Genomic DNA, 26,631 nt, shown 5'->3' with positions numbered 1-26,631 from the left:
TAATCCATGTTAATCGAGAGACTCAAACCACCCGCCTATTACTGCCAGAATCATGTGCTGTTGGATCCATAATGAGTTGAACTGATATAAAACTACAATCCTGTTAACTTCTTACTACACCTAATTCCACGGTTATTCCACTAAGTATTTATATACGCAGACAAAACCTGAAGAAGAGTTCACAACAGACAGACAGCACAAACATTTTGCTTCCTTGATGATGCATACACATGTATATCTACACAAATGAGAATAGTACAAACGCATGCTTTGTGCAATGATGTTAAAACAATGTGGTTGATATTTTAACGGTTGATCTTTATATTGGTTTCATTCAGTCAGGGATGTTGATGAACAGTGGCTAACGTCTCTACAGGTGAATTATTTAGTTTAACCTGTTTTACCCTCCATCGTGTGTGACGCCATCGTCCATTCCCGGCACCTTGGAGAAGAACCGTTTTATACATTCTGGATGTTTTGCTGATAGATACTAATCTTTCATAGTGCTTATGTCAAATTGATTTATGTCTATACCATCCGTATTCTTCTACTTGCATGGACATATTGCAAGCACATATTATGTTATGGATTTTGTTTTTAATCGAACCAAAAATTGCTGACCCACATATTCCAATGAAATCACTTTATTATGATAATATTACTGTCTCTTAACACGCAACCAAAATTATTTGTTTTGGTTGAGTTTTGAAAAAATCTCTTTCCCTTTGATTAGCTCAAATGTTTTCTAAATATGAATATAATGCTTATTTTTTTAAGCATTGATGAATATGTATGTTCAATAAATATTGTAATAGTATCAGTAGCTATCAGTGTTATGAAACTAGATATTTTAAAGGTAGATAGGAAATAATGCTGATTTTAAAGCGCACGGAACCATTGACTTCTTGCATATACATTCAAAGTATCTATAGCACTGCCTTAGGTGAAATAGTTTAACGCTTTTCATATTTTGTTTTCCCTCATGAAATGAATATAGACGGAGTTTAGTTGGTATATCTGTCAAGATGTAGATGACGCACTGCACACTGTTATATGCATTGCATACTTTAAGCATGTGCAACGACACATGTAACTGTATCAGTGTCATCAGCGTCCATGCTTCATAGAAGTAAACAGTGATCAACAATGCTTGAACGTGCGCTTACACATCTAATGTTGTCTTCCGCAATACATTATCATTTAAATTTGTAAATGGTAACAATTGTAGTATAATTAGAAAACTTTTAAGGAGTCAAATATGTCTCGAGCATTTCCTGCAAATACTTCATTACGATGGTGTGAAATTGTATTGAAGTGAATGTTTGATACTGTATGTAGTTTATAACACTTTGAAGAAGCGCTTTAAATAATTCTTAATTTTTACCTATACGATATATTATACGTTGTTTTACGAAAATATTAGTAATATGAATCAACCACTGTCCGAGGAATATGTAATGAATGAAGAAGAAATGACATGAAAGTCTGTGAAATCTGTGAAATCTTTACAGGGTTAGTCACTATTCTTTGTGGATTACTGTAGCAATAGGTGCATTGATCTCACCCTTCTTCTAGCTCTTATTTAGCTTGTAGAACCCTCTAGAAATCTCTACTACGCCCAAACCGAGTTGCTGAGCACTGTAATGTTTTTTTGTTGCAGCTGGCAAATGTCAAACGTTGCGTAAGTAATGGGAAATCGCCCAGGGCAGCCAGTTTTGTGTTGACCACGCCCCTCTGTGTCTCACACGCCACTGTGTAGTTGATCCTGTCTCTGTCACTCATTTCATCTTGTCCTTCACCATTGTACTTGTCGTTATGCTTTGGTTATACCCCTGTGTTGGTCATCTATTGAAACTGTGGGGGCATTCAGTTGTATTTATTATGCAGGAAAGCGAGACAGAAACTTGTCACCTGTTAAAGAGATTTCCAGCAAATGCGCCTTAACTTGCATGAATAAAATTGCACTTTTAAAAATACTTTGTGAAAGAGCTATACATAATCTTTAAACAGCCCTACTTCAGAAAACCCTTGAGTCTTCTACTGGAATAATCTTCAATGTGAATGGTATTCTTAATATCGAGGCCTCATTCAGCAGACAAGCTGCAAACGTCTGTGCATGGTGTATGCATAAAAGGACACTCAAATGTGCATGCATAAAGCGCACGGTCATGAATATACACGCTCCCATCTTCATTGCATTCGGCAGATTAATGTACGTATGCACTTTGTATGCATTTTCATCCTAAACGCGTTTGTATTTGGGCACATATACCCTCATGTAAAACATCCATTGTAAACTAAATATATGCATGAAAATGCACATGTATTGTACAAGTAAATTCAGCAGAGAGGTACACATACATACAATGTAAATGTAGCGCATTGATGCATGCCCATGCATGCCCACGTCCGTGTGCTTCTATTATGTACCCATGCGCTATGTGAACATGTACAAAGTCCTTCACAGAGCTACTTATGCATGCATCATATGTGTACCCGCATGTGTGTATCTTAGGTCCATCTACTACGCGAACAAACTCCTTACGTAAGTGCCTTTTATCCATGCATCACATTTATACCTTCCACTCGCACAAACATTATGTCTCGTTGTAGACGCATGGATGTGTAATATATTACATCATACACGTGCATCCCATACATATACTTCCACTCGCACAAATATCAGATATATCGCACATGTATATACCTTCCACTTACATAACCTTACATAAACGCCTTTCTGTGACGCATGGATGTATCATACATTCCATATCGCTCCCCCAAAACAAACCCATCTCTCAAAACGCACGAACACAGCAAAACAAGAAATCACATTCATAAGACATGCCCGTTAAACATCAGTGAGCCATGTACACTGCTTAGGTCGCACGTGTGCACACCTTTGCAATACATGCACTGAAAAGACACGCACTACATCTGTATGTTCTCGTGTTCCGGCCATGTGCACGCACGGTGTAAGGAAGTGTATGCTCTACAAGTGTGCAGGAGGTCTTTTCTGAGTTTCACAGCGAAGTCACACTTAACATGTGTTCTGTCCAGCACAACTAAATATTTAGACAAAGAGGCATCCAGCTTGTGAGTGGTTTAGGACGTAACCAGGATATGCACTTCCACACACATCACTCAGAAAGTTTTTAAGACCACCGAATCTTTCATGTTATTGTAGTTCATCCGTCATCACAGATTAACGATAATGATGTGGACGAAACCAGGGTCCTAAGTGTTATTCAGCAGAAATAACTCATTAGATAATATCCTTTCATAGCAATGTAGTCAGATGAAAGAATAGAATGACAAGGGCAATGGCAATACCGTATTACCCCTAAAGGAATTTCTTTTACATAATTCTGTCTTTAAAACGGCATCAAGGTTAAAAGCGCACAAAGCAACTCGACAGAAAAACAAACGTAACAGTCATTTAAAAGGCGAATACTTAATGAATAAACGAATTGTGAACTCTTTTTGTTTTAAACGTTTCGAACAAATAATTTCTGTACTGTGCCACCATTCAAAACTCCACATCGATGAAAAAGTAAAAAAATGTTGCCACTTGAGAGTTCAACCAGTCGCAATAATATCATGGATATCCTTTCAAAGTAATATATTGAAAGTATAGAACGAACAATTTCAGCAGTACGTGTGCCACCTTTTTTACAATTCCTTTTCTATAAAAACATTTGGGCACTTGAGAGTTCAATAAGGTGTGCTGTCCAACCCTGCTTGTCAAATTACCACAAAATCAGTCAGTCCTACGAAAGGTGCCCGGAGGAATGCTTGCAGATTTTGTAAAACGACTCTGATTGAACATGCCTCAGCAGAACCTTTTTATGATTAAGGAAATGTTTTTGCAGCTTATCTTTTCGATGATCTGAAAGTACTGTCCTAAAATATCTTAACTAATGATGATGGAAAAGTCCTCATCTTGTAAATAAATGTATGAATATACACTACATTGCCCTGTAAATATCTTGATAACCATCACAATTTACTTCATATTTACTACATAGCGTCATGATATTCGTCAGTTTCTAGGAAGACATGTTCTTGTCATCGTTTCTAACATTGTCTTTTCTGCATCTCTTTGCTAAGATAAAATCTCTCCTTTTGCCATCACAATATCTATAAAATAAAATGTCTCTTTTGAAAACAAAGTATGCTACTAATGAACTATGCTAATACAAGAACTCAGGTGTGTTGATTTGCTGTTGTTAGGGTTTCACAACCTAAACCTAGTATAAATGTATCAGACTGACAAATTAAGAATATTAAAATTTAGTCCCTCAGAAGTTTAGATTATGTTCCAGTCATGTTTTCTAACGACATTTAAACGTAGATAAGATCTAAAACCTGTATATCTTGTTTCATTTATACTGGCTGAAATATCATCTAACACCTACCCATATATTAACACTGATAGACTACTATGATAGTATAGTGTAGTATACACAAGATGTACACATTAATCACGTCAGGAAATGTGAGCGTGAGTTTCTGCAGCCTCATTCAATCTGATATGTCACCAAGAGATCATTTTACCATAAGTGATGGCATTTCTAAACATACCACTGCACGTTTAACGATTGAAACATTTAGATAACATAAACATTAACATTTCATCGACATTATTTCAAAATTGATATACATGTCCAACACAGAAAGGTAGGTTATATTCCGTGCTAATGAGAGGTTCCTCTTTTATTTAGCTGAAACAGAAGTAAACACTCGAAGAAGACATCGTCCTTGCTTTGTGTTATCATTTATCAATCCAATGCCGAAACTATATACTGTCCTGTAAACATAGGTTATAAAACAAGGACGGGAATTGGTTCTGGTTGCTAAATATAAATACGTTGTTAAATTTTACGTATACATGTTAATTTAGAGATGTAGTTAGTTTAATGACAGTATGTGTAGTGTATACTAACACACAAATATTTTTTGTTTGTTTGTTTGATTCATTTTTTATTGGTTATTTTTTTATCGTGTGTGGATGGGTGGGTGAGTGGGTGGGTGGGGGGTGATTGTTTTAAGATAAGGTCATTTTGATTCATTTAAGCAGTTCATACCAAATTTAAAAAGTTAACTGCAAACAGCATTTTTTCTTTCAAATTGAAAAATGTGGACTTACACCATCAAGCATGTATATATGGTAATGATATGAATGGGGAAAGTAGATACACTTAATGGATAAGAATCTCTTCTGTGCCACTGTAGATTCCAATACCGTTTCCAAATACCTCTAACTATACAAAGGTATACAAACCCATACGTCACTACAGGTTCATATTAAATATATTGTTCATACTAAATTGTGTCTTCTTTGCCAACTGTCAATAAATTTCAATGAAAGATGACATTATAAACTGTTCCTCTTCAACATCCGGTGTTTCATGAAATATATGTTCACAATGTCCGTGAATACTTCATCAGGGATTTTCATGCTTTATGCATAAATTCCTCTTCTGTGATATCTAAAATATTAAAGAGTTCAAATGTTTAAAGGTATTGAGGTTAATACAAGAAACAGCAGTAATGCAATTAACTTGGTGAAAGGTTTCACGGCCATGAATTTGGAAAATTTTACTATGCAAGTAGGACTCCTATCACATCGTCATCCGGTTCCAAAACCTGTGTCATGACAAGGAGCGGCATGCTTTGTAGATGTGTGCTTGACGTGGCTGAAGTTTGATGTGGTCGATATTCAATCAGCACGGTAAAAGAAAAGTATTGAGTGTTCATTATTTGGTTCTTGAATTCGAACCATTGGTTCCGGTGCATTTGTGAAAGAAGTCAGTTCGATGTTGTCCTGTTGGTTGTGTTTGTGGTAATGGTTATTTAACTGCTGTTGTACACGTCTGTGCTGTCGATAGTAACGTGTATTGTTGTTCCCCCTCAACGTGGCTGTGAACCGTACTTCAGAATTTATCGTTGGAGGACGACTCGGTAACGGAGAGGATTTATGAGTGTCACTTTTCTTATTACGAGATCCGCAGGGTTTTCAACTCCGTCATCAGGTGAATGATGGACCCACATTCACTCAACTGACAAGGAGAAGGCATATACATGCTGGATTTAAATTTATGAATGTCAGCCTCTTAAGCTTATTGTGATATCTGCAACGTTTTGGAGGATATATACTTCGGATTATATACGAACTAGATTTTCATTCAGCGGCTAAATGAGCAAGTATATGAATACTTAATTCGCAGATGGAAACGTTTTCATCATGCAATCTGTATCATTCTGGATTGTGTGCAGATTTGACGAAATCAAAATTAAACATATTCTCCCAGACGTTACCTTCCTCATAAGAAAGACTCTGACATCCATCCCGTTCTGTTTGTCAATTCTAAAGTGCCTTTCAAAGAATCGACTACTCTTATATCACATTTTGACACACGTAATTGTGCACCCTAATTACCGCCTGTCTGGTATAGATTTTCTGCACTGCAGCCTGTAGTAGTTATTGTAATGGATTAACATTTTGCAGATTGTCCCAGCCATTATCATAGCTAAGAAAGGCAGGGGTATTCACGTAGGAGGGAGCAATTTCATTTGACGCCACTTTGAACACGGCAAGTGAGCTTGATGTGGATGTGGCAACAGGAGACGAAGTGAAGCAGTTCCTGGACGTGTACAACATTAAATACTACATGAGTATGACGAAACCATAAATTCAACACTCAGGATTCCACATTAAAAAATTTGGAATTAAGGAAAATGAAAAACATATACTTTTATCTTCATTAAGATATAAAAATATACGTTTCAATATAGGTTGGTGTTTTTGGGGGGGTTGTTTTTGGGGGGGTTGTTTTATTTTTTTATTTTATTTTATTTTAATTTTTTTTTTTTTTTTGGGGGGGGATCTGCAAAATGATGACCGTTGCATTATTTACATACAGGAAATTAGGAGTAGTCTTACATTGAAGATTCAAATATTCATTTACTTCTGATAACATGGAATAATCCATGGCCAACTATTTTTTACAGAGAAAGTTCTTCGTTTCAAGGAGAAGTCAACTGAGATCCACATCTTGCAATATGACATGTATGTTTGCATAAACGTGTTAGTGAGCCAAACACTCATTCCATACAAAAATTGTGACATCCTGATGTTTCTTTATGTTTTCAGATATGTTTTTGTTATCGTCAGTTACCTCATTGGAGTCTTTATATTCGCTACAATTGTAGGTGAGTCCGTCTTTTACGATGACTACAATGTGTTACTGGAATGATTGACAATCCTTGATTAAACAATCTTTGATAGTATGTCTAGTGTTACATTGTATTATCTTGAATGAGTCAGTCAGTGACTGAGTAGAATGGTTTGTGAATGAGAGAGAGAATGAGAATAACGCTTAATGCCGCTTTGAAGGTTATTCCATTTATCAGTCTCTACCTATATGCTGAGGGAAAACGGGATAACATGTGTCCATGTTTCGTCACAAGCTAGGGGATACAAAAGCTTGTTAACAAACCTTGAAAAAAAATCAAGGAACACTTGTGCTTTCATGTGATACTTCATTTTTTCCCTCAGTATATATACATGTTATGCGAAGCTGGATATGCTTGGAAGATAATTTCTGTGTCTGATTAATGTTGGAAGATAATTTCTCTCTTTCTGGGTCTGATTAATGTTGGAAGATAATTTCTCTCTTTCTGTGTCTGATTAATGTTGGAAGATAATTTTTCTCTTTCTGTGTCTGATTAATGTTGGAAGATAATTTCTCTCTTTCTGTGTCTGATTAATGTTGGAAGATAATTTCTCTCTTTCTGTGTCTGATTAATGTTGGAAGATAATTTCTCTCTTTCTGTGTCTGATTAATGTTGGAAGATAATTTCTCTCTTTCTGGGTCTGATTAATGTTGGAAGATAATTTCTCTCTTTCTGTGTCTGATTAATGTTGGAAGATAATTTCTCTCTTTCTGTGTCTGATTAATGTTGGAAGATAATTTCTCTCTTTCTGTGTCTGATTAATGTTGGAAGATAATTTCTCTCTTTCTGTGTCTGATTAATGTTGGAAGATAATTTCTCTCTTTCTGTGTCTGATTAATGTTGGAAGATAATTTCTCTCTTTCTGTGTCTGATTAATGTTGGAAGATAATTTCTCTCTTTCTGTGTCTGATTAATGTTGGAAGATAATTTCTCTCTTTCTGGGTCTGATTAATGTTGGAAGATAATTTCTCTCTTTCTGTGTCTGATTAATGTTGGAAGATAATTTCTCTCTTTCTGTGTCTGATTAATGTTGGAAGATAATTTCTCTCTTTCTGTGTCTGATTAATGTTGGAAGATAATTTCTCTCTTTCTGTGTCTGATTAATGTTGGAAGATAATTTCTCTCTTTCTGTGTCTGATTAATGTTGACTAATGACTAATTTCATCAGAACACAGTACGTCATTTGAATAGTTTATACAAGTTATACAAAACAAGACTACTGCAATAACCGAGGAAGACGTTGATGCCGATGGCAGTGTTAACACCCTCTGTAACTTTATTCCCTTAATTTCAGGTCAGGTCGGCAACGTGATTACAAACAGGAATGCCAGCAGACAGGAATTTGAGAGATTGCTGGTAAGTATGGAAAATTTCTAATATTCAATCCCTCATTACTGACTTTGGTTGTTTCCAAAGTTCCAGGGATAGTTTCATTTATGGAATATTTATGACAATATGTCAAGAGAGTGAGCCAATATCGTTTAGGAAAACCTACGAGTTGTGATTTGTTTTTGGTCAAGAGCTTTATAAGAGAATAGGTCATACATTGATTCACCAAATGGAAGGCAGACCGGCTTTTGGCATTGCACGTGACAATCAGTTGATGGAATGAGCTTTCTCGCTCAGCCAGACGTTGATCATTTCATTTCTCATATATACAAGCATCAGTACTCCGATTCTCAATAGGATGATTGGATCCCTGCTGTGTTCCTCCGCTCAGTTCGACCTAAATCTGCCAAAATGAATGGTACTTCCATCAAACTATTAGGCCCACTAACCAAACTATTCAAGTCTGTTGGATACTCAATAACTATCAGAGTCATTAGCCTGTCGTTGTAGCGCTATTGGAGCAGTTGCTGCCGTTACTGAAACGCAAAGGCAAGGTCTGTTGGTTGGTGAAAATGTCAGTTAGGATCTCAACATGGTAAATGACCTCATATCCACCGAAGAGACCCCAATATCACGAGTTGTCTTTGCGCAATCCCATGGAACCCAGATTGTCAATAAGAAGTTCTTAAAGACGGAAGAAATTTAATCATCGGTTTTCTAGCGATGATGAGTCTGTTGACCTTCCTACATGGTGTTAGTGGGCATATAATGCTGGTAGAAGCGTTTATCAATAAAAGTTGTGCTGACAAGTATTCTTTGTTCGATTGGCGTTATTTTTCTTTGTACGAATTGACCTGAACTGTCTCTCAGGATCTTGCCGATTGATTGGATATACTCCGATAATTACTTAGAAGCTTTAGCCGATAACGGAGCTGAGGCTCAACCTTCAAAGTGAATGTCTATGCATGTTTATGATGACATGTAAGCTTGATTCCTTGATAGTCACGGTGTCATGGACAGTTCAGGGTGTAAGTTCATGTTTGATGTCACAGTGCCATCTACATGTATTTTTAGCTTAAACATCTTCTGTCCTGAACACATTTTATTAACAGCGTTATCAGCTGATAGATGTACAAGACAGCGAGCGAGTATTGCTTGACCATTCGTCAACAGATTTGCAGCTCTGCAAGAAAGACTGCTGCTGCAAATGAATAATGCTTTCAGCTTGCTACATCTTGCAATAGTGCTCGGCATGGGGTTGTCAGTAGAAATATATTTTATTCACTAAAGGAAAAACGTTTGGAGTAATGCTCTTTGAGCTTATCAAATTTGAAAACCCAAGAATATAATTCATATAATAACAACTCTCTCATAGCATTGTTAAGTTTCCTAATACCGTACACTGCTCCTGACGTACTGGATGTCTTGCTTTGTTTGAATTTTGATTTGAAATACAATGTATACTCCTGACGATTCTTCTGATGGCTTGGTTCCAAAATGAAACAAATATGCTCATCACTTTAAAATCCTTTTTAAGAACATTCAACTGCTTATTATTAATTACGTTCTTAGTCAAGATGTGTACACTGCAAATACTACTGCGGACTACTGCAAATAAATAATGTTTGCAGTGCGTTCGGTCTTCCTACTCTACTGTATATATGTGGTCTGGACCAAACCCCAATTTCGCTCTCACTTAAGAAATTTGTCCTTGATGTAAGGGTTTGGGAAGCAGGGTCAGCTTGTGTTATGAGCAAAGTCAGCGTTCTGACGTCTATGCTGCAGATATTGTACACAACCAATCGATTCACCTTGGACAAGCACCCAGGAACTAATATTTCAGCCCATGTCTTTAGTCAGGATCTGTCACAACCGACAAAGAGTCGGCCTAGCTGATTAACTGGTCTTGAGACCGCTACCTGAACCTACTAATTACACTGTTTGATAGCTATTCGGTCCCAGAAATTTTATCTGATTAAGTGTAATTGGCCGTGCTAAATGAATCAGAAATCGTTCGACACGCTTTGCCTACAGGTTGACATCGTATTATGTTTATATCTGTCACACTGCGTTGAAATCGCAATGGATAGTTTCAGAGTTCAGTTTGATGGAGACGAAAAGAGAATTAAATGGTAATGAGTTTTCGTATTGTACAATCTGTCTTCGCTAGATGTCAGTTAGGTCGTCTATTTATAGCACATTAAATGTGGTACTTTTTATCATTTTCTCTTTCCCCCATAAACTTTTCACAAAGTAATGCCTGTCATATCGAGTTATTAGACACGTTGGTAATTTAGGGGTTTGAGGTCTAACATATTGAAATATACAGAAGGAAACAAATAAGGGAACACTACTATATGGCAGTGTGTCTTTACTTATTCTCAAATGACCTCACACGGCGCTTTTCAAAGCTGGTGATGGAAACTGGAAACACTAAAGAAAGGCTGTTCGGTGTTCCTTTATTTGTTTCCCTCGGTATATGTTTTGAATGGTGTATAATCATGAATGCTCGGACATATTGATTTTACATGGAGTTTGCATCTATTTTCAGGATGGCGCTAAACTCTATATGCAAACCCATAACGTACCTCCTGATCTCCAAAAACGTGTCCAGCGTTGGTACGACTACGTGTGGTCCAGGTACTGTTGTTTGTTAAATCAACAGTTCAGTTAATATGAAACATACAACTTTACTGACGACAACCACTTGTTTATTGCACAGAACGACGTTTCGATGTAGATTCTTAAACTAAAACGGAATGCAATCAAATGACGAGAGGTATAATTTATTGTATACATACTTAATGTGTTTTGGCAAACAACAGACTGACAACAACATCATGTAATAATAACTGGTGCATTACTGGTAGAGGCCGGTAGATGAATAAAAAATCGGACTGGTAATCAAACCAATAAAAACGGGATAAAGTTCTTATTGTTCTTAATCTTAGTAAAGATGTATGTTTCACATATTATCCACCAACTTCGAGAATGGCGATCAAACAATCAATAGATCAGTTTATCGGTTTTGAACAGGCTGTATTTCAGGTGTGTCGCTTAATCTTATCCATCAATGCGTTTTAACTTGTCGGTCAATATTTAGTAAGTGTTGTATGTTGGTGATTGTTATACCCAATACAAATGGGTGAGCGATGTGGATTTGATGTCGCTTTGAAATGAATTCCAGTTAAGTCAACCTTGACCTTGACCCACCTCAAAATACATTTTTGTTGTCAGTTCATATTTGTGTCTGTTGTTTAACGCCACTTTGAGTGAGTGGATGGCTTTATGGCGTAAAACTAAACTCACTCACCCACGTCAGTCATATAGTCATGAAGACTATGGTAAGAAATACAACGGCGATATTGCAAAAGCTCTGAACGTGTGTCAGGTGAACATTTCCGTTAAAAGCAGACGTTACCTCGCCACTGAAGCAATCAATCTAATGTAATTTAAGGCAGAGTGTTCTCGGCGTTCTGGTGTCTAGACGGCGTGATTCATGACTTGTGTCACTTCTGTCATTGTATGTGTGTTATTTTAGGTAATCAACGCTACAGAGACATGTATCACACAATATAATGTAGCATAGCAAAGGATTCTGTTCTGGAACAAGAAGTTCCCGCATAAGACAATCTTTATTTTCCTGTTGCTCTTCCGTAATCCTGTCTTAATTTTCTTTTCCTGCTAAAGAATATAGGATATGCATATGCGTGATGCTGAAAATCATGCCTCTAAAACAGCCTGGAAGAATTTCTTTAAACAAACGTTTGTCGCATTCAGAATATTAACTTATTTAGGGTTTTTGATGCCGGAAGTATGGGACTTGTCTGGCACAGTCTTGTGTCCTCACGATAAACAATTCCTTTACCTTTGCATGTGTTTGTCAAAAGTGTCACCACATGGATCAGGACACAATCACGTTTTACTGTCGTCACTGCAAAATTTATTCATACACGCATTAAGGACAAAGTCGGAATCGTACCGTAGACTATTGGTGGATTGATTCTTATGATTATAGAAAGTTTGTTTTCGCTTTAGTACTGACTTTGTACAAGTTGATGCAAGGTCTGGTACAGACCTCTTCATGTGTGGAAAGTATGCCGAATATTTCTCGTACTAGTTAGCTGTAACCACTGGTCAATGATCAATCAGTTATGTATTTCTTGCATTGAAGCTGAAATAAAAAATAGAAGTCAGGCAAAGCACACACAAACACTTCATGATAGAGTCGAGCACCAACAGCCGTTCAAGCAAAAACGTCAAGTATGATGAAAAGAATCCTCACAAGAGGATGTTGAGATGCATGTTGTAACTTCCGCTTCCTGTTGCAGGGGTCGCCTGAACGGCTGCGACATCAACTCTCTTGGTCTCCTGCCAGACAAGCTAAAAACCGAACTGGCAATCCACGTCAATCTTGAAACGCTGAAAAAGGTGAGGAATGTAACTTGTCTGGGAAAAGATTCGCATGCGTTGTTTGAAAAGTCTATCTGAACATGTCTTATATGCTGGACAGAAACATTCCAAGAAAATGATCAACGCTACATACACGTACGATGTAATAGATAATGGTTAAAATGGTAAGAACAACATGTTTCGACACGATGATATCAGATAAGATATTTTATGGATTTATAATGGGTTTTTCCAGATTTCTCATTGGTTCCTTCTGTTGCATCTTTTTGTCACCGATGTTTTCGCCTTTATCACCGGCATTCACCAATATTCATGATTATTGTAAGGTGACATATTCATCAGTATTCATTAGTGTTGCCTTAGTGACGTGTTACACCCGTGTTCATCAATATTCATGATTGTTGTCAGGTGACGTGTCATATCCGTGTTCATCAATATTTATCATTGTTGTCCAGTGGACGTTCCAAATCTGTGTTTACCCTGGTTGCCGTTCGTTGCCTAGGTGACGATCTTCCAGGAATGTCAGCCAGAGTTTCTCCACGATTTGGTCCTGAAGATGCGAGCGTACATCTTCACCCCCGGAGATCTCATCTGCCGGAGGGGGGAGGTCGCCAGGGAGATGTTCATTGTTGCAGATGGTGTTGTCGAGGTCATCAGGTATGAGTGATATCGTGTGTAAGTGCTACCTAAAAATGCACTATTGTAAACAAATTCCGATTTCACATATCAGTCTTTTCATACCCGTGAAGATCCAGAGTTAGAATCGATCTCCAGTAACCTGTGCTGGAGGCCACTAACGAGATTGGATGGTCAGGTTCGATGCTGATGCTGTTGATCGCTGGATTGTCTAGTCCAGACTCGATTATTTACAACCCTTCGCCATATAGCTGGAACAGTGCTAAGTGCGGTATAAAACTAAACTCACTCACCCGCTTCAGTGTCTTCAGGAACGGCGGGGTAACCGTCGAGAGTGAAATATTGCTTGAATCAAAGTCATTCAAAAATAGTCAGAACGTTGGGTTACGCTGGTCACCTATGCTTGTCTTGTCATGCCCAATACGGGTCCGATTCCAAAATACGTTTCATGAGTGAAGCCTGTTTTAGGTGCTGTTCATTTGTAGCTGGACTAGTCGCAAAGCGGCATAAAATCTCACTCACTCAGAATTACGATGTATATCTTGGACACCAATGAGGAGCCTGCTTACTCCATAACAAGAAGGTTGAAGACTGCTGATTAGAATAAAAGGAGTGTTTGATAGATAGAAAATGGCGGATATGAGACAATGGTTGATGTTTTTGCAGTGAAACTGGCACCGTCTTGAAAAGAATGGCAGCAGGTGACTTCTTCGGAGAAATAGGAATTCTTAATCTTGATGGCGGCATAAACAGGTAATATTTCAACACTTGGTAGTATAGCTACTTAACATCGTACGCAGTGCAATACCATTTAGCATTAACACGCTTGTACAACAGACACATGAGTTGAACCCGTGAACTGGTCTTCGGTAACCCATGCTTGTTGCAAGACGCGACTAACGGCATTGAGTGGTCAGGCTCCCTAATTTGATTGACACGTCATCGTATCCCATTTTGGTAGATCCATGTTCATGCTGTTGATCACCGGATCGTCTGGTTCAGACTCGATCATTTACAGACCGCTATAGCCGGAATATTCTGAGCGCTAAACAGCAATAAAGAAACAAACACGAGCTGACCAAATGTATTTCCGTTTCAATCAATCGCTTGTATAGTTTTCACACTTTTATTTCTTCTTGGTTTATCTAAACATTCATTCAGATAAATGTAACATAAAGAGTACCACTGTGAAAACATCACGGTCCTGCGTGATATACTATCCCATTCAATATATGTCATAATAGGGACAATATCTTATAGCGGCATGGGTTGCCAAGCCGTTCAAGGGACCGCTTGCCACAAAGTTTGTAATACGAAATGCCACTGATCTAGGGTTTTAATGGTTAATGTTTAATGTCTTCATCTATTTCCCGAATGTTCACGTTTTTTAAAGAAATTTCAACTAACGAGAAAAAATCGAATTAACGAGAAAACTCCCGAAAGTTACGAAAATGGGTAAATTTGAGAAAATAATCTTAGCAATGAGGAAGTAATATTTCAAATCATAGAGAAAATTCTCGAAAATTCGACAAGATAATTGAAAGTGAAGAAAAACCCAATAGTTTCATGATACAAGAATGACAGCTTCAGTCATTCCAAATATTGCTCTTTTTACTCTCATGTTTGCCTGTGTGGCGGAGAAGTAGCTTGATTAAAGCTTTGGAGTTCAATGTGGGAAGCCCATCTCTGGTGGCCTCCGTTGTGATTTTTCATGTACATTGTTAAAAACAGCATAAAACGAAACTCGCTTATTTATTGTCCTGTTTGAATATCTTCTCTCTTCGTAGACGTACAGCTGACGTTCGCTCCGTGGGTTACTCCGAGCTGTTTGTGCTGTCCAGGGAAGATGTACTAGGGGCCTTAAAAGATCATCCAGATGCGGAGGTAAAATCATTGTTCTGTCTCTGGATCTGTCCTTAAGGTGACGTGCTTCACCATATAGCATGTTTGCGATGAAAACGTACCGATGAATTTCACTTTAAACAGAAAGTAAATCAAAGAAAGTGAAATTAAGATTGCGAATCCTCGTAATTTTACCTTCTGAAAATAACATCAGTACTAAATTAACAATTGTCCTTTCATTATTTTGGTCCACATAAGACATATTGGTTTCTTTGGGCGGAGGATATTTGAGGGAATGTTTTTTTCTATTCGTCTATCATTATCATAACCGTCATCGTCGTCATCATCATCATTTTAATTGTTGTTAAAACTATTCATACTTTGCTCTATAAAACAAACTGAAGTTGTGCACCTCAAATTTCAACAGGTGTGTTCTGAGTGTTTATCAAAGCCGCACTCAGAAATATTCCCGCTGTTTGACGGTTTTCTGTATATAATCGAGTTTGGATCAGGTAATCCAGTCATCAACTGAATGAGCATCGATCTTACGGCATACGATGACATGTGTCAGTCAAGTCAGGGAGCCTGACCACTCAATCCTGTTAGTCTCCCCTTACGACAACATGGGATGCTGAGACCCAGTTCCAAGTCAGATCTTCACCTGTGTGATTCAAAGAGGGTGATACTTTAAAGGTCGGGGGCCAAACCTATGCAAAAAATGTCATCCCAGCCTTGTCCAATGTCGTTCGATGCAGATGGAAATTAGGTCAAGCTGACGCCTGTTCAGGTCAGATCCCCTCACTACTTCAGTCTTTTCACCTTTCTTCTTTCACTGAAGGCACGAGTGGCCCTACTCTCCAAAGAGCCGCACTGAACACACCAGAAACCTATGTTTCTGGTTTCGAATCCTAAATTAGCCCCATTATGTCTCCTAGTTTAAATCATACTAGTACGAATGTGTTTAAACCTGAGACCCGCATTGCTCCACCATTACGATGACAATACATTACCTAATTTTTCCCAAAAAAATGTTATCACCGGAACAGTACTGCACCCAATTCACTCACTAACTCACTCACCCACTCACTCTCTGCTTGTTTCAGTCCATCATCCGAGACTATGGACAACGTCGTTTACGGGAGATAGAAGCCCATCGCCAGAAGGTGAAGCCGCTTCAGAGGGAGGATGGTTCCGAGGGACTTCACGGGGTGAAGAACTCCCTCCTAATGACCATCCGAAGCATGTCTCCGAAACTTAGGCGCCACGAGCAGTCGCCCTCATCTCCAAGGTTCAGTAAAGGGAACAGTTTGAAAAATATGGGCTTCTCTTTTAATTCCGAGGATGGTCCTTTTGATTCAGAAGTGAAGTATTCTCAAAGTAGTGGGCTTTTTGAAACGGTTTGTGGTAATTTAAGGCGTTTGTTTCATAGGAAGGTTAAGAGGAAGAAAGGTGATGAAGGGATCACTTTGGACAACAGAGGAACAAGTGAGGACCCGGCATCCTCTGTTCAGGACAGTGGTTCTGATAAGGATGCCCAGGCGGCAATGAAAGTGTCTAAAATATCCCAAGTGTTCATTAATACTCTTCAGTCAAAGAAACGTCCTGGTTATATGGCTGTGAGAACCGACGATCAGGAGTCATGTGACAGTGAAGCAGACGACAAATCGTCCGACCCAAAAGACCAAATCATTGATCTGACCACAGCTGGGAAGCTTAAACAATTAAAAGCCAAAGAAATATCGGATGAGAAAGCACTTCGAAGTCAGAAAGAATACACGCCTCCACCGTTGCCGGGCAACCTGTCATCTTCCAGAGATTGTACTCCATCTCCAACAGCCAAAAAAAGTAGTTCTAGAGAATTTACGCCTCCTCCTTCCGCGAAACAATCAAGTTCGCGCGAGTTCACACCCCCTCCCAGTGCGAACCTTTTGAGGCAGAGACAATACACCCCTCCTCCTGTTGATAATGTCAAGAAGTTTGATATACCACGATGCAAAAGCTCTTCTGCTTCAGAATTAATAAGGAGAGATAACTCTCGCCTCGCTCTTCGCCTGAGTTCACCTCCGCGGGACTACGTGGCGCACATCTCTACTCCCCCTCTTGCGTCCTCTAACCCAGCATACAGTATACTAACCCCTCCTCCTGCTAAGTCTATCAGCACTTACACCTGTGACGCCGATAAGTCTTCTTGTGACTCTAGTCAACTGTCGCCAAGGTACTAACTTCATCTTCTATTTGAATGCCATTAAGATCAAGTTCTTCTACCCTGATATAACTCTCTGTGTTAAGGTCAGGTCAGTTTATCCTGTGGTTTATTCGAAACGAAGGCTGCGTGTGTCCTTTGGCCATCAAGGTTCAAAGTCGTCTGGAACAATCCCGTTTTGGAAATAACGATTCGATCAAATGAATCAAAAGAGACACTAGCTTTCCCTTGGTATTCATTTTGGATGTAGATAAAATGGGGCTCAATACTGACAAGAGCTTTGAAATATCTACAACAATATATTGAACTTTTTACTTATGGAAAGTTTCGTTTTCCTTCTGTGTCGAGATGCAGACAGAAGAAAATCTGATTTAAATACTTAGCTCCAGCTTAGCAAGCCAGTCTACGCCACTTTGAGCAATACTCCAGCAATATCACAGCGGGGGACTCTAGCAGTGGGCTTCACACGTAGGGACTCGAACCCGAGTGTACGGCGCAATCAGCGAAAACTTAACCACTGAGCTACACCCGAGCCCCTTGGTTGTGAAGGAAACCCATCTACCGCAACTAGTTTTTGAGTTACAGTGAGAGAGTTACGGCGTCGGGGTAGAAGAACTGATTTTAACCAGATCACCTTTTATCACTAATACCATTGAAGATGCAGCTTACTAAACAGTCTGGTTCTCATTCTGGAAGACTTTCTTACCAATATAATGGTCTTAACGTCCACCCTTAATTCTGGCCAGCCAGTTAAAGAGTGGGAGAGGGGAATCTGGCTCCACAATTTTACAACATGCTGAAATTTTCACTTCGTTCGTCGAATGTACTTATGTCCAGTTAAAAAGTTGGCTCCTGTTTTCAGAAAGAAACATTCTACGTCATTTAACAGTAAAAGAGAGGACTTTCAATAAATGCGACCTGGATGAAGTTTAATCTCCTTTGAGTGACAAAACTGACCAAATTTTAAATGTTTACTGGATTATGGGCGTAGATGACTTAATACCCTCTCTTTTACCCCAGTGGACCGTTTTGACATGTGCTTTTTGCTTTTCTTTTCATATCTTTGTTTTATGCAAACATCACTATCTCATACAAAAACACTGAACTTCGATATGAAAATTGGGCACGTGTTAGATTAAACAGTCAATATCCTAGATTTTAAAAAAGGGAACAGACTTGAGAGTTTTCAGCAAATATATACATTGCTTCAACTATATAATAGCATCATCCCTTTTAAAATTGAGTCTTACTTTTATTCACAGGAAAGGCAGTTCGTATTTTGACGATGATGATGCATCAGGTCATATAACAGAAAATGGACGAAGGAGAAATTGCCTGTATGTTTTATGCTTAATGTTTTGGGGGGGGGGGGGGTTATTGTTTTTTGGTTTTGTTTTTTGGTTTTGTCTGTGTTTTTTTTTTTTGATTTGGTTTTGTTTTGTTATTTTTTTGTTTGTGTTTTTGTTTTGGGGGTTTTTTTTTGGGTTTTTTGTTTGTTTGTTTGTTTGTTGTTTTTTGGAGGGGGGTTCGAATAGGTGTATCTCTATAGATACAGACAATGACAAACAATGTTCAATGTATAAAAGTGCTATACAGGAATTACATGTACCTCTGATGGGTTGAGACCAATCCGGGATTCGAACCTACACAATAAGGGACCTAATCACCAGCACACAAAGTTAGCCGCCTCACCCGCCCAGTCACCACGGTAACTGGGACAAGTGGTAGTTTTGACTCTGTTTACCTCTCTGATAAGTGTAATATATAATCAAGGCTCCCGGGGCCGAAAGTTATGATTACACAATACCATTTAGAGGCCATTGATTTTCTCGTTGCAGCGTTAGTGCACTATATTGATTTCGAACTAGAAACATTTCTGTTGAGGTCTCGTCTCACCCACAATAAGTGTAAATGCGGTGTGGTCTTCCTAGTCCCAAATTGGTTGAAGTTAGATAATGTTGGTCACAAAGTGTCCTTGGATTGATGGCCATGTTTGGCACTTGGCTGCTGAGACTTTATGCCCTATATGTAGTCTAACCTTAGGCATACGAATTTGTTCAAAACTTCCTCATTGAAAAATGAATACCCGGCGTGATACGTCATATGACCAAACTTGCGCCACAGAGGCACTTGGGTAATATGTCCATTATGCGCTCAGAACGTGCCTATACAGCATGGAGGTAAGCGCTAGAAGTGGCCAGGGTTATTTTGTGTTTTGCGTATTCAGTTGAATCACTTAGGCACGAAACATTGAATTATTTAAGAACGATAACCTTATGCGTCTTCTTCCACCAGTAAACGTCACTCTGTGGATATAACTGACGCCCGATTGAACCCCATGTTGCATAGGAACAGCTCGACGTTGTCTGTAACGTCACCCTACTCAGCGTTCGCCGACGTGCACCGCTTGAGCGGACAGGTAGAAGAGCTCACCAAGGTCGTGGAAACCAAGATGGTATGAATGATAAACATTCAATTCTTTTCTTTTTGAAAGGACGAGAAATTTTTATTTAGGTTTGGTAGAATGATATTAAACTGCTCCAGGTTTGTAGGATTGTAGATATTTAATGAAAGAAGTTTAAAGTAGCATGTGATCGTTCCAGTGTTGTAGAGTCGTAGAGCTTATTATGATTGAAGAACATCATTTGACCATCCCCGCATTGAAGGTCCGCACAGATTATTAAGACTGTAGTATGATACTAAACCTCCTCATATTGTATTGTCGTATAGATTATAATCATTGTAGAACAACATTTACCGTCCCGTGTTGTAATGTCACATAGTGTCACATAGATTATAATCATTGTAGAACAACATTTACCGTCCCGTGTTGTAATGTCACATAGTGTCACATAGATTATAGTCATTGTAGAACAACATTTACCGTCCCGTGTTGTAATGTCACATAGTGTCACATAGATTATAATCATTGTAGAACAACATTTACCGTCCCGTGTTGTAATGTCACATAGTGTCACATAGATTATAATCATTGTAGAACAACATTTACCGTCCCGTGTTGTAATGTCACATAGTGTCACATAGATTATAATCATTGTAGAACAACATTTACCGTCCCGTGTTGTAATGTCACATAGTGTCACATAGATTATAATCATTGTAGAACAACATTTACCGTCCCGTGTTGTAATGTCACATAGTGTCACATAGATTATAGTCATTGTAGAACAACATTCAATTATCCAATTGTTATATTATCGTATACATTATAATGGTTGTGGATTATCATTTTTTAAAAAAAACATAAGCATTTTTGCATACATTCTTATAGTTATAGAGTGGAATTCGACCGTTTCCATATTGTTTTGCCGTCATAGTGACTGTATAGTAACACTCACCTGCATTCTTACTGTGTAGAGCCGCAGGGACCATATCAAAAGAAATGCAAGATAACATTCCCTTCCTGCAGAGATAGAATCAAATCCTTGTAGCTTTGTGTTATTTTTCCATAAGAGGGGTATCGCCGTGAATAGACTCTAGTGCAATATTTTGCACACATTATAAGGATGTGGTCATAGAATGAAGATTGTGAACCTACTGCTAATATTTGTGTAGCAGGTATTTCGGTTGTACGTTTGTATGAACATTCACGTGTTCTTTTGGGGTCTTCTTAACACCCATCTAGGTGGGGAAATCGCTGAAGTGGAGTAATACTCTAGACAAAAGATGTCTCTACAGTTCTGATGCCATTGAAATAAGATTCCCCCACAATAGTTATCCAACATTACGTGTGACATAAAATATGCAAAAGTATTCAACATTAAGTATGACATAAAATATGCAAAAGCATTCAACAATAATTACATTATAAAATATGCAAAAGTATTCAACAATATTTATTACATAAAATATGCAATAGTATTCTACATTAATTATCACATAAAATATGCAATAGTATTCTACATTAATTATCACATAAAATATGCAATAGTATTCTACATTAATTATCACATAAAATATGCAATAGTATTCTACATTAATTATCACATAAAATATGCAATAGTATTCAACATTGATTATCACATAAAATATGCAATAGTATTCAACATTAATTATCACGGAGATAATCCTATGATCATCAGCACATATGAAATAAACAAATTGTTTTTTAAGATTACCAATCTACCATTGTACCGTTATTAAAACGCTGCTGCTTTTACAATGGCTACTTAATACCACGTGGCCTTTTCTTAATGTAGAATCGGAGTACAGTGCATGAAATAGCATACAATAAAATAACATACAATTGTGGCATCTGCATAGTCCATTATCAGTCAAACCAGAACTTCCACAGATCATCCTACCCATTTATCCAACACTAAAAGTGACTGGTCTAGAGAATGTTCTCAGTGACCAAGAGGTATTTGTTAGATTTGCTGTTGCACATGTTTACCTTTCACAAGTGGAGTCAGTGCTTATTGCACGAAGAACACGTGGAGAACACTCTTGCAAAGGACACTGCAAATGATTCTAACTTTGCCTGTTTCTCTGATGCAGATGGCAGTGACACTTAATGAATCAAAAGTTACCACAATGTGACGTTTTTAAAATTTGCTTTTGCACATGTTTAAGTTTATCTCACTACAAGTAATTCATTAATTGCATTATTTTAGCACATTAGCCCAGTTTCCAATTTTGAATTCAGGGCTGGTTACATGTAAAGAAGGCCAGCAACATTTTTCAGTTATCAGCCCTGTGGGCTTCTTGATTCTTGTGAGGAGCTTCATACACTGAATCGAAGACATTGCAATGGTGTCGATGTAAAATAACATTTAACTGCCCCGTAGAATAATCACAGGCACGATGATCTTAATGGCGTGTAAACAAAATGAACATTCAACCATATGATCGAGTCGTGGACATCTCGTTCTATATTTATTTTTTGTAACGACAGCAATGGGGACTTTAAACCATTAATTGTAGACATGATTTATTACGCCTTAGAATAATCCCTGTTTCCAGGCAACGCTGGAGGAGGCGTACGCAGGCAGCTTACTTCGGCTGGATAAACTGACCTCTGTCCAGGAGACTCTTGTCAACCTACTACAGGATAATCTCAAACTTCTACAGGTAATCTATGGAGTTATTGACAAATATTTTACACCGCTTTTAGTAATATTCCAGTAATACCACGGCGGGGGACACCGGAACTTGGTTTCTCATATTCGAAACATGTAGGAAACCGAATCCAGGTATTCAGTGAGACGAGCAAACGCTTTAACCGCTTGGCTACCCTACCGATACATGAAGGGGACACATACACGCCGCCATAGGCTTGTGAAAAGTGGTTTAATGTGCCTTGATGCTCATAGTTACGCTTCAGCTATACAACTACCTAAGGAACGAACCTTTGTGCAATACCTTGTTGTGTCCAACTTACGTTTGTCTCGAAGTAAAAGCTTGGTCCTGCCGTATTTCTTCTAACGATCAAAGAAATTGTGAGAAATTTCAGATAACTCTTATTTGCCTATATTCGACATCGACACAGAGCGGTTTGACTGTTAATAATAAGAAGCATTCAGCAACCGACGTCTTTATTGGGGCGAATCAACACTTTAACAAAGGGGCTATATTACCTCCTTTACATTACCTCCTTAACATTACCATTTGATATACAAGGGCTTTGCAGGGATGGAGTCAGAGGTTAGGATGAGGATCGAATTTGGAAGTTTGTTCATGGAGACTCTGGAAAGGCAGCCTAGTAGCTAAAGCGATTTCTCTATACGACGAAGATCCGGATTTAATTCCAAAATATGTACAATGTGATGAGATCGTCTTCTTCCTAGAATACTACTCACGACACTTTGAGATCCTAAGCATTGGGTTCTATTCAGCTTAGTTGATGCCATAGTTATACAAGTGCACGTGATGCTCATGATAACAATCACTGGATTATGAAACACGTATACGAATTCTATTGATCTGTTTCACATATTTTCATTTGCAGACACAGGTTAAGACATCCCCCGATGCTTCTAACTGGGAACATACGACGTCGTTATAACGGTACTCACAAGCTGGTGGCACGGAGGTGACGTAGCGCCATACACGTTGTGCAACAGCTCCGCAACTAGGAAAACAAGAGTTCTGTAACTAGGAATCCAAGAGGTCTGCAACCCGGAAACCAAGAGGTCTGCAACTAAGAAGCTAAGAATGCAGCAGCTGTCCAACCAAGAAAGCAAATGTTCTGTAACTAACAGAACAAAGGTATAGAATCACGAAAGCAGACCCCGCAACCGAGAAAACACAAGCACTGCAATTAAGAAAGCATCAGCTCAGCAAAATTAAGAAAGCATCAGCTCAGCAACTAAGAAAGCAAACGTTCCACAACGAAGACACCAGCACCTCTGCAGCCAAGACAGCAGTGGCATCGTCATCATCATACATAGGAGCTTATCAAGAGCATTAAAAATATGCAGGATATACACACGTTTCCATTATTTCCACACACACATCTGACTCTTGGTTTATGAATAAAAGGACAACACAGGCGAGGGCCATTAACAGGAGTGTTTAATTCGTTAGTATACCTTAACTAAACACGTAAGTATAACTAACACGCACTGGGAGACGGTCTACCAGAAACGGAAGAAACTTTCAGAGAGTGATAATGAGGACGCCCTAATCTCAGTACTGGAACATAACCTTCAACAGATTTCCTAACCACAGACAGACCGAGAGATCCCTGATGAGGAAAACAACATTGAGGAACATATCTCATGCAGTTTGTTGATATTTTGTACATACTTCCATTGAAACTGACCATATTTGACATATTTTTCACAACTTCGCCTTTCCTTTTCTAAGTATTTGCACATTTGTTTCTTTGGGGTAGATATTAGTTACATTTGCCTCCTTCATATTTTCTTTCTCATTATTAGCCAGTGACACCTAACTAAAGGTTCTTTAATATACATTCATTATACTATCTTAGAGCTTTTGGAGATATATATAGGTGTAGATTTACAATTCAAATTCAGTCAGTTTAGAGATTTCATAACTTCGGGTATGTTACCTTTGACCTTGTGACGGCAAATTGGGATTTGATAACGCTGACAAGAAGAGTCCAAAACACCTTGCCATGGTGATTCCATGTAAGCTTCGATACAACAAGACCCCACAGTCAGCAAACTATTGACGGAGGAAAAGGGTGAAAACCCGGGATATATATTTACCAACTAGTTCACATCTTCCAACTTGTTATAGTTGGTGATCCCATTACCTTGGTTATTTGGCAAACAGAATATATCGCCTACGTGGTGATTGTTGGGGGATCGAATACACTGGATATTTGGCAGAAGTATCAAATCACTGACGATTGTTGGTGGCTCCTTGCATATTTGGCAAGAAGTGTCCAATAGCAGACAATTGTTGGTGCCCCTTGGATATTTGGCAACTGGAATGCATCTCCTGCCAGGTGACTGTTGATGGACCCAGTTCCTTGTTTGGCCTCCAGCGTATGTCGCATACCTGGTGTTTTAGGATGGTCCAGGTAGCGTCTATAGTTTGCAACTATACACATCTACCAGGTGTTGTGTGGTGATCTGTATACAGTCTATGCGTGGCAGTCAGTCTACATATTTCATATGGTGGCTGAGGATGGTTCACAAATCATCTATATTTACTAGCAAATCGCACATTTTATCTCTATTTGATGACATGGAGATGGAAGTGTCACCTAATCCTGTCTTTTAGTATACGAAGGGTGTTTGTCTTCACAAAACGTTCACTGAGAATATATGTCTTTCCTTGTCCAAACACGTTTTGTCATTCTATGACATCATTAACTTGATATCTCAAAAAATGGCGAAACTGCTAGTAAGGCATTGACCTGCCTAGGACACATAATAACAGATGGCATATACATATTTAAAAGATCAATAGTTATATTCATTGTGTATTTTCGTCTGTGGTATTTTCCTAGAAAGGCTCACAGAGAGTTCTTAAGGTAATATATATTATTTGGACTGAGATATGTATTTTTATATTTTCAGATAAATGATAAAACAGTGTCTCGTCACCAAATACAAACTGAATAAATGCGTTCGTTGGCAACTGCAATTATATTAAGATTTCTTACTAAGACAGTTACTATCTTAACGTCGTTGGTTTTAAGTGGGTGGCCGGGCGAGGATAACTTTGTAGTTGAATCAGTCACTCGCCACGTCGAAGGTCCGGGTTCTATTTCCACATGGGTATAACATGAAAAGCAAGGTGGTCCTTCCGATATATTGCTGAACTATTCTTGAAAACTGAAAGACTGTTCTCGACAGGGGGTGACATGATTTGAGTCTACGATACCTTGCAACATATTCTCTCTTCACCATTGTCCTTATTCCAACTCACTTCTTCTATGTTGATCCCATTTGTTCACGCTCTTCTGGATAATGGAGACATTAGCATTGTATCTCCAGCTCTTCTACCTTCTGTAGTGTCAACCGAGACGACAAAAGGATACACCCAGCAGATGCACCAGGTCCATTGGGTTAGTTATAGAAGGCGCTACTGCATAGAAGTCTCCTGTAAATATGCCAGTCTGAAGGCAAACAGTATTATACATAATGACATGTTACTTGTATATAGTGTACATACGTCAAGGGTATGTCGAGTCTCTGCTGTAGTAAATCAGTAAATAAAAACACATGATGGATTACCCTTTGTTGCTGTGTTGTCTTGCACAGAAGAAGGCTCTGCCTCTCGCCAGAACACATCCTACTCGCATGCGCAAATGCACCTTCGTAGAGTTTCCGGAATAAGTACCGATCCCAGCATACATGGATTGGTGTTGGTGGTGTTGGTGTGTCTGTGAGGGTACTTGGCGTTAGAGACAAAATGAGAGTATACACCGTTAATCTTGATACAAATTTGAAATAAATGAAAACAATGCGATTGTTCTTAACTCCCAGTAATAAATATCCTATCTGTATTTTGCATTTAGCCATCCAAAT

The 26,631-nt window shown here is 38.5% G+C and overlaps 1 protein-coding gene across 1 annotated transcript in view; it reads left to right on the top strand.

The window, feature by feature from the left end:
- Window positions 1–26,327, top strand: part of LOC137281622 (cyclic nucleotide-gated channel alpha-2-like) — a 134,769-nt gene extending 108,442 nt beyond the window's left edge. The window contains exons 3-14 of the mRNA XM_067812980.1: window positions 7,157–7,215; window positions 8,534–8,595; window positions 11,120–11,208; window positions 12,900–12,999; window positions 13,484–13,638; window positions 14,284–14,370; window positions 15,405–15,501; window positions 16,563–17,674; window positions 18,925–18,999; window positions 19,958–20,117; window positions 22,646–22,753; window positions 23,631–26,327. Coding sequence (XP_067669081.1) covers window positions 7,157–7,215; window positions 8,534–8,595; window positions 11,120–11,208; window positions 12,900–12,999; window positions 13,484–13,638; window positions 14,284–14,370; window positions 15,405–15,501; window positions 16,563–17,674; window positions 18,925–18,999; window positions 19,958–20,117; window positions 22,646–22,753; window positions 23,631–23,687 — 2,161 coding nt within the window. The 3' untranslated portion in view covers window positions 23,688–26,327. The remainder of the gene's footprint in view (window positions 1–7,156; window positions 7,216–8,533; window positions 8,596–11,119; window positions 11,209–12,899; window positions 13,000–13,483; window positions 13,639–14,283; window positions 14,371–15,404; window positions 15,502–16,562; window positions 17,675–18,924; window positions 19,000–19,957; window positions 20,118–22,645; window positions 22,754–23,630) is intronic.
- The last annotated feature ends 304 nt before the right edge of the window (window positions 26,328–26,631 follow it).

The sequence above is a fragment of the Haliotis asinina genome, chromosome 1 (assembly GCF_037392515.1).
Source record: "Haliotis asinina isolate JCU_RB_2024 chromosome 1, JCU_Hal_asi_v2, whole genome shotgun sequence".
Lineage (NCBI taxonomy): Eukaryota > Metazoa > Mollusca > Gastropoda > Lepetellida > Haliotidae > Haliotis > Haliotis asinina.
This window is presented reverse-complemented; position numbering and strand designations above follow the sequence as displayed.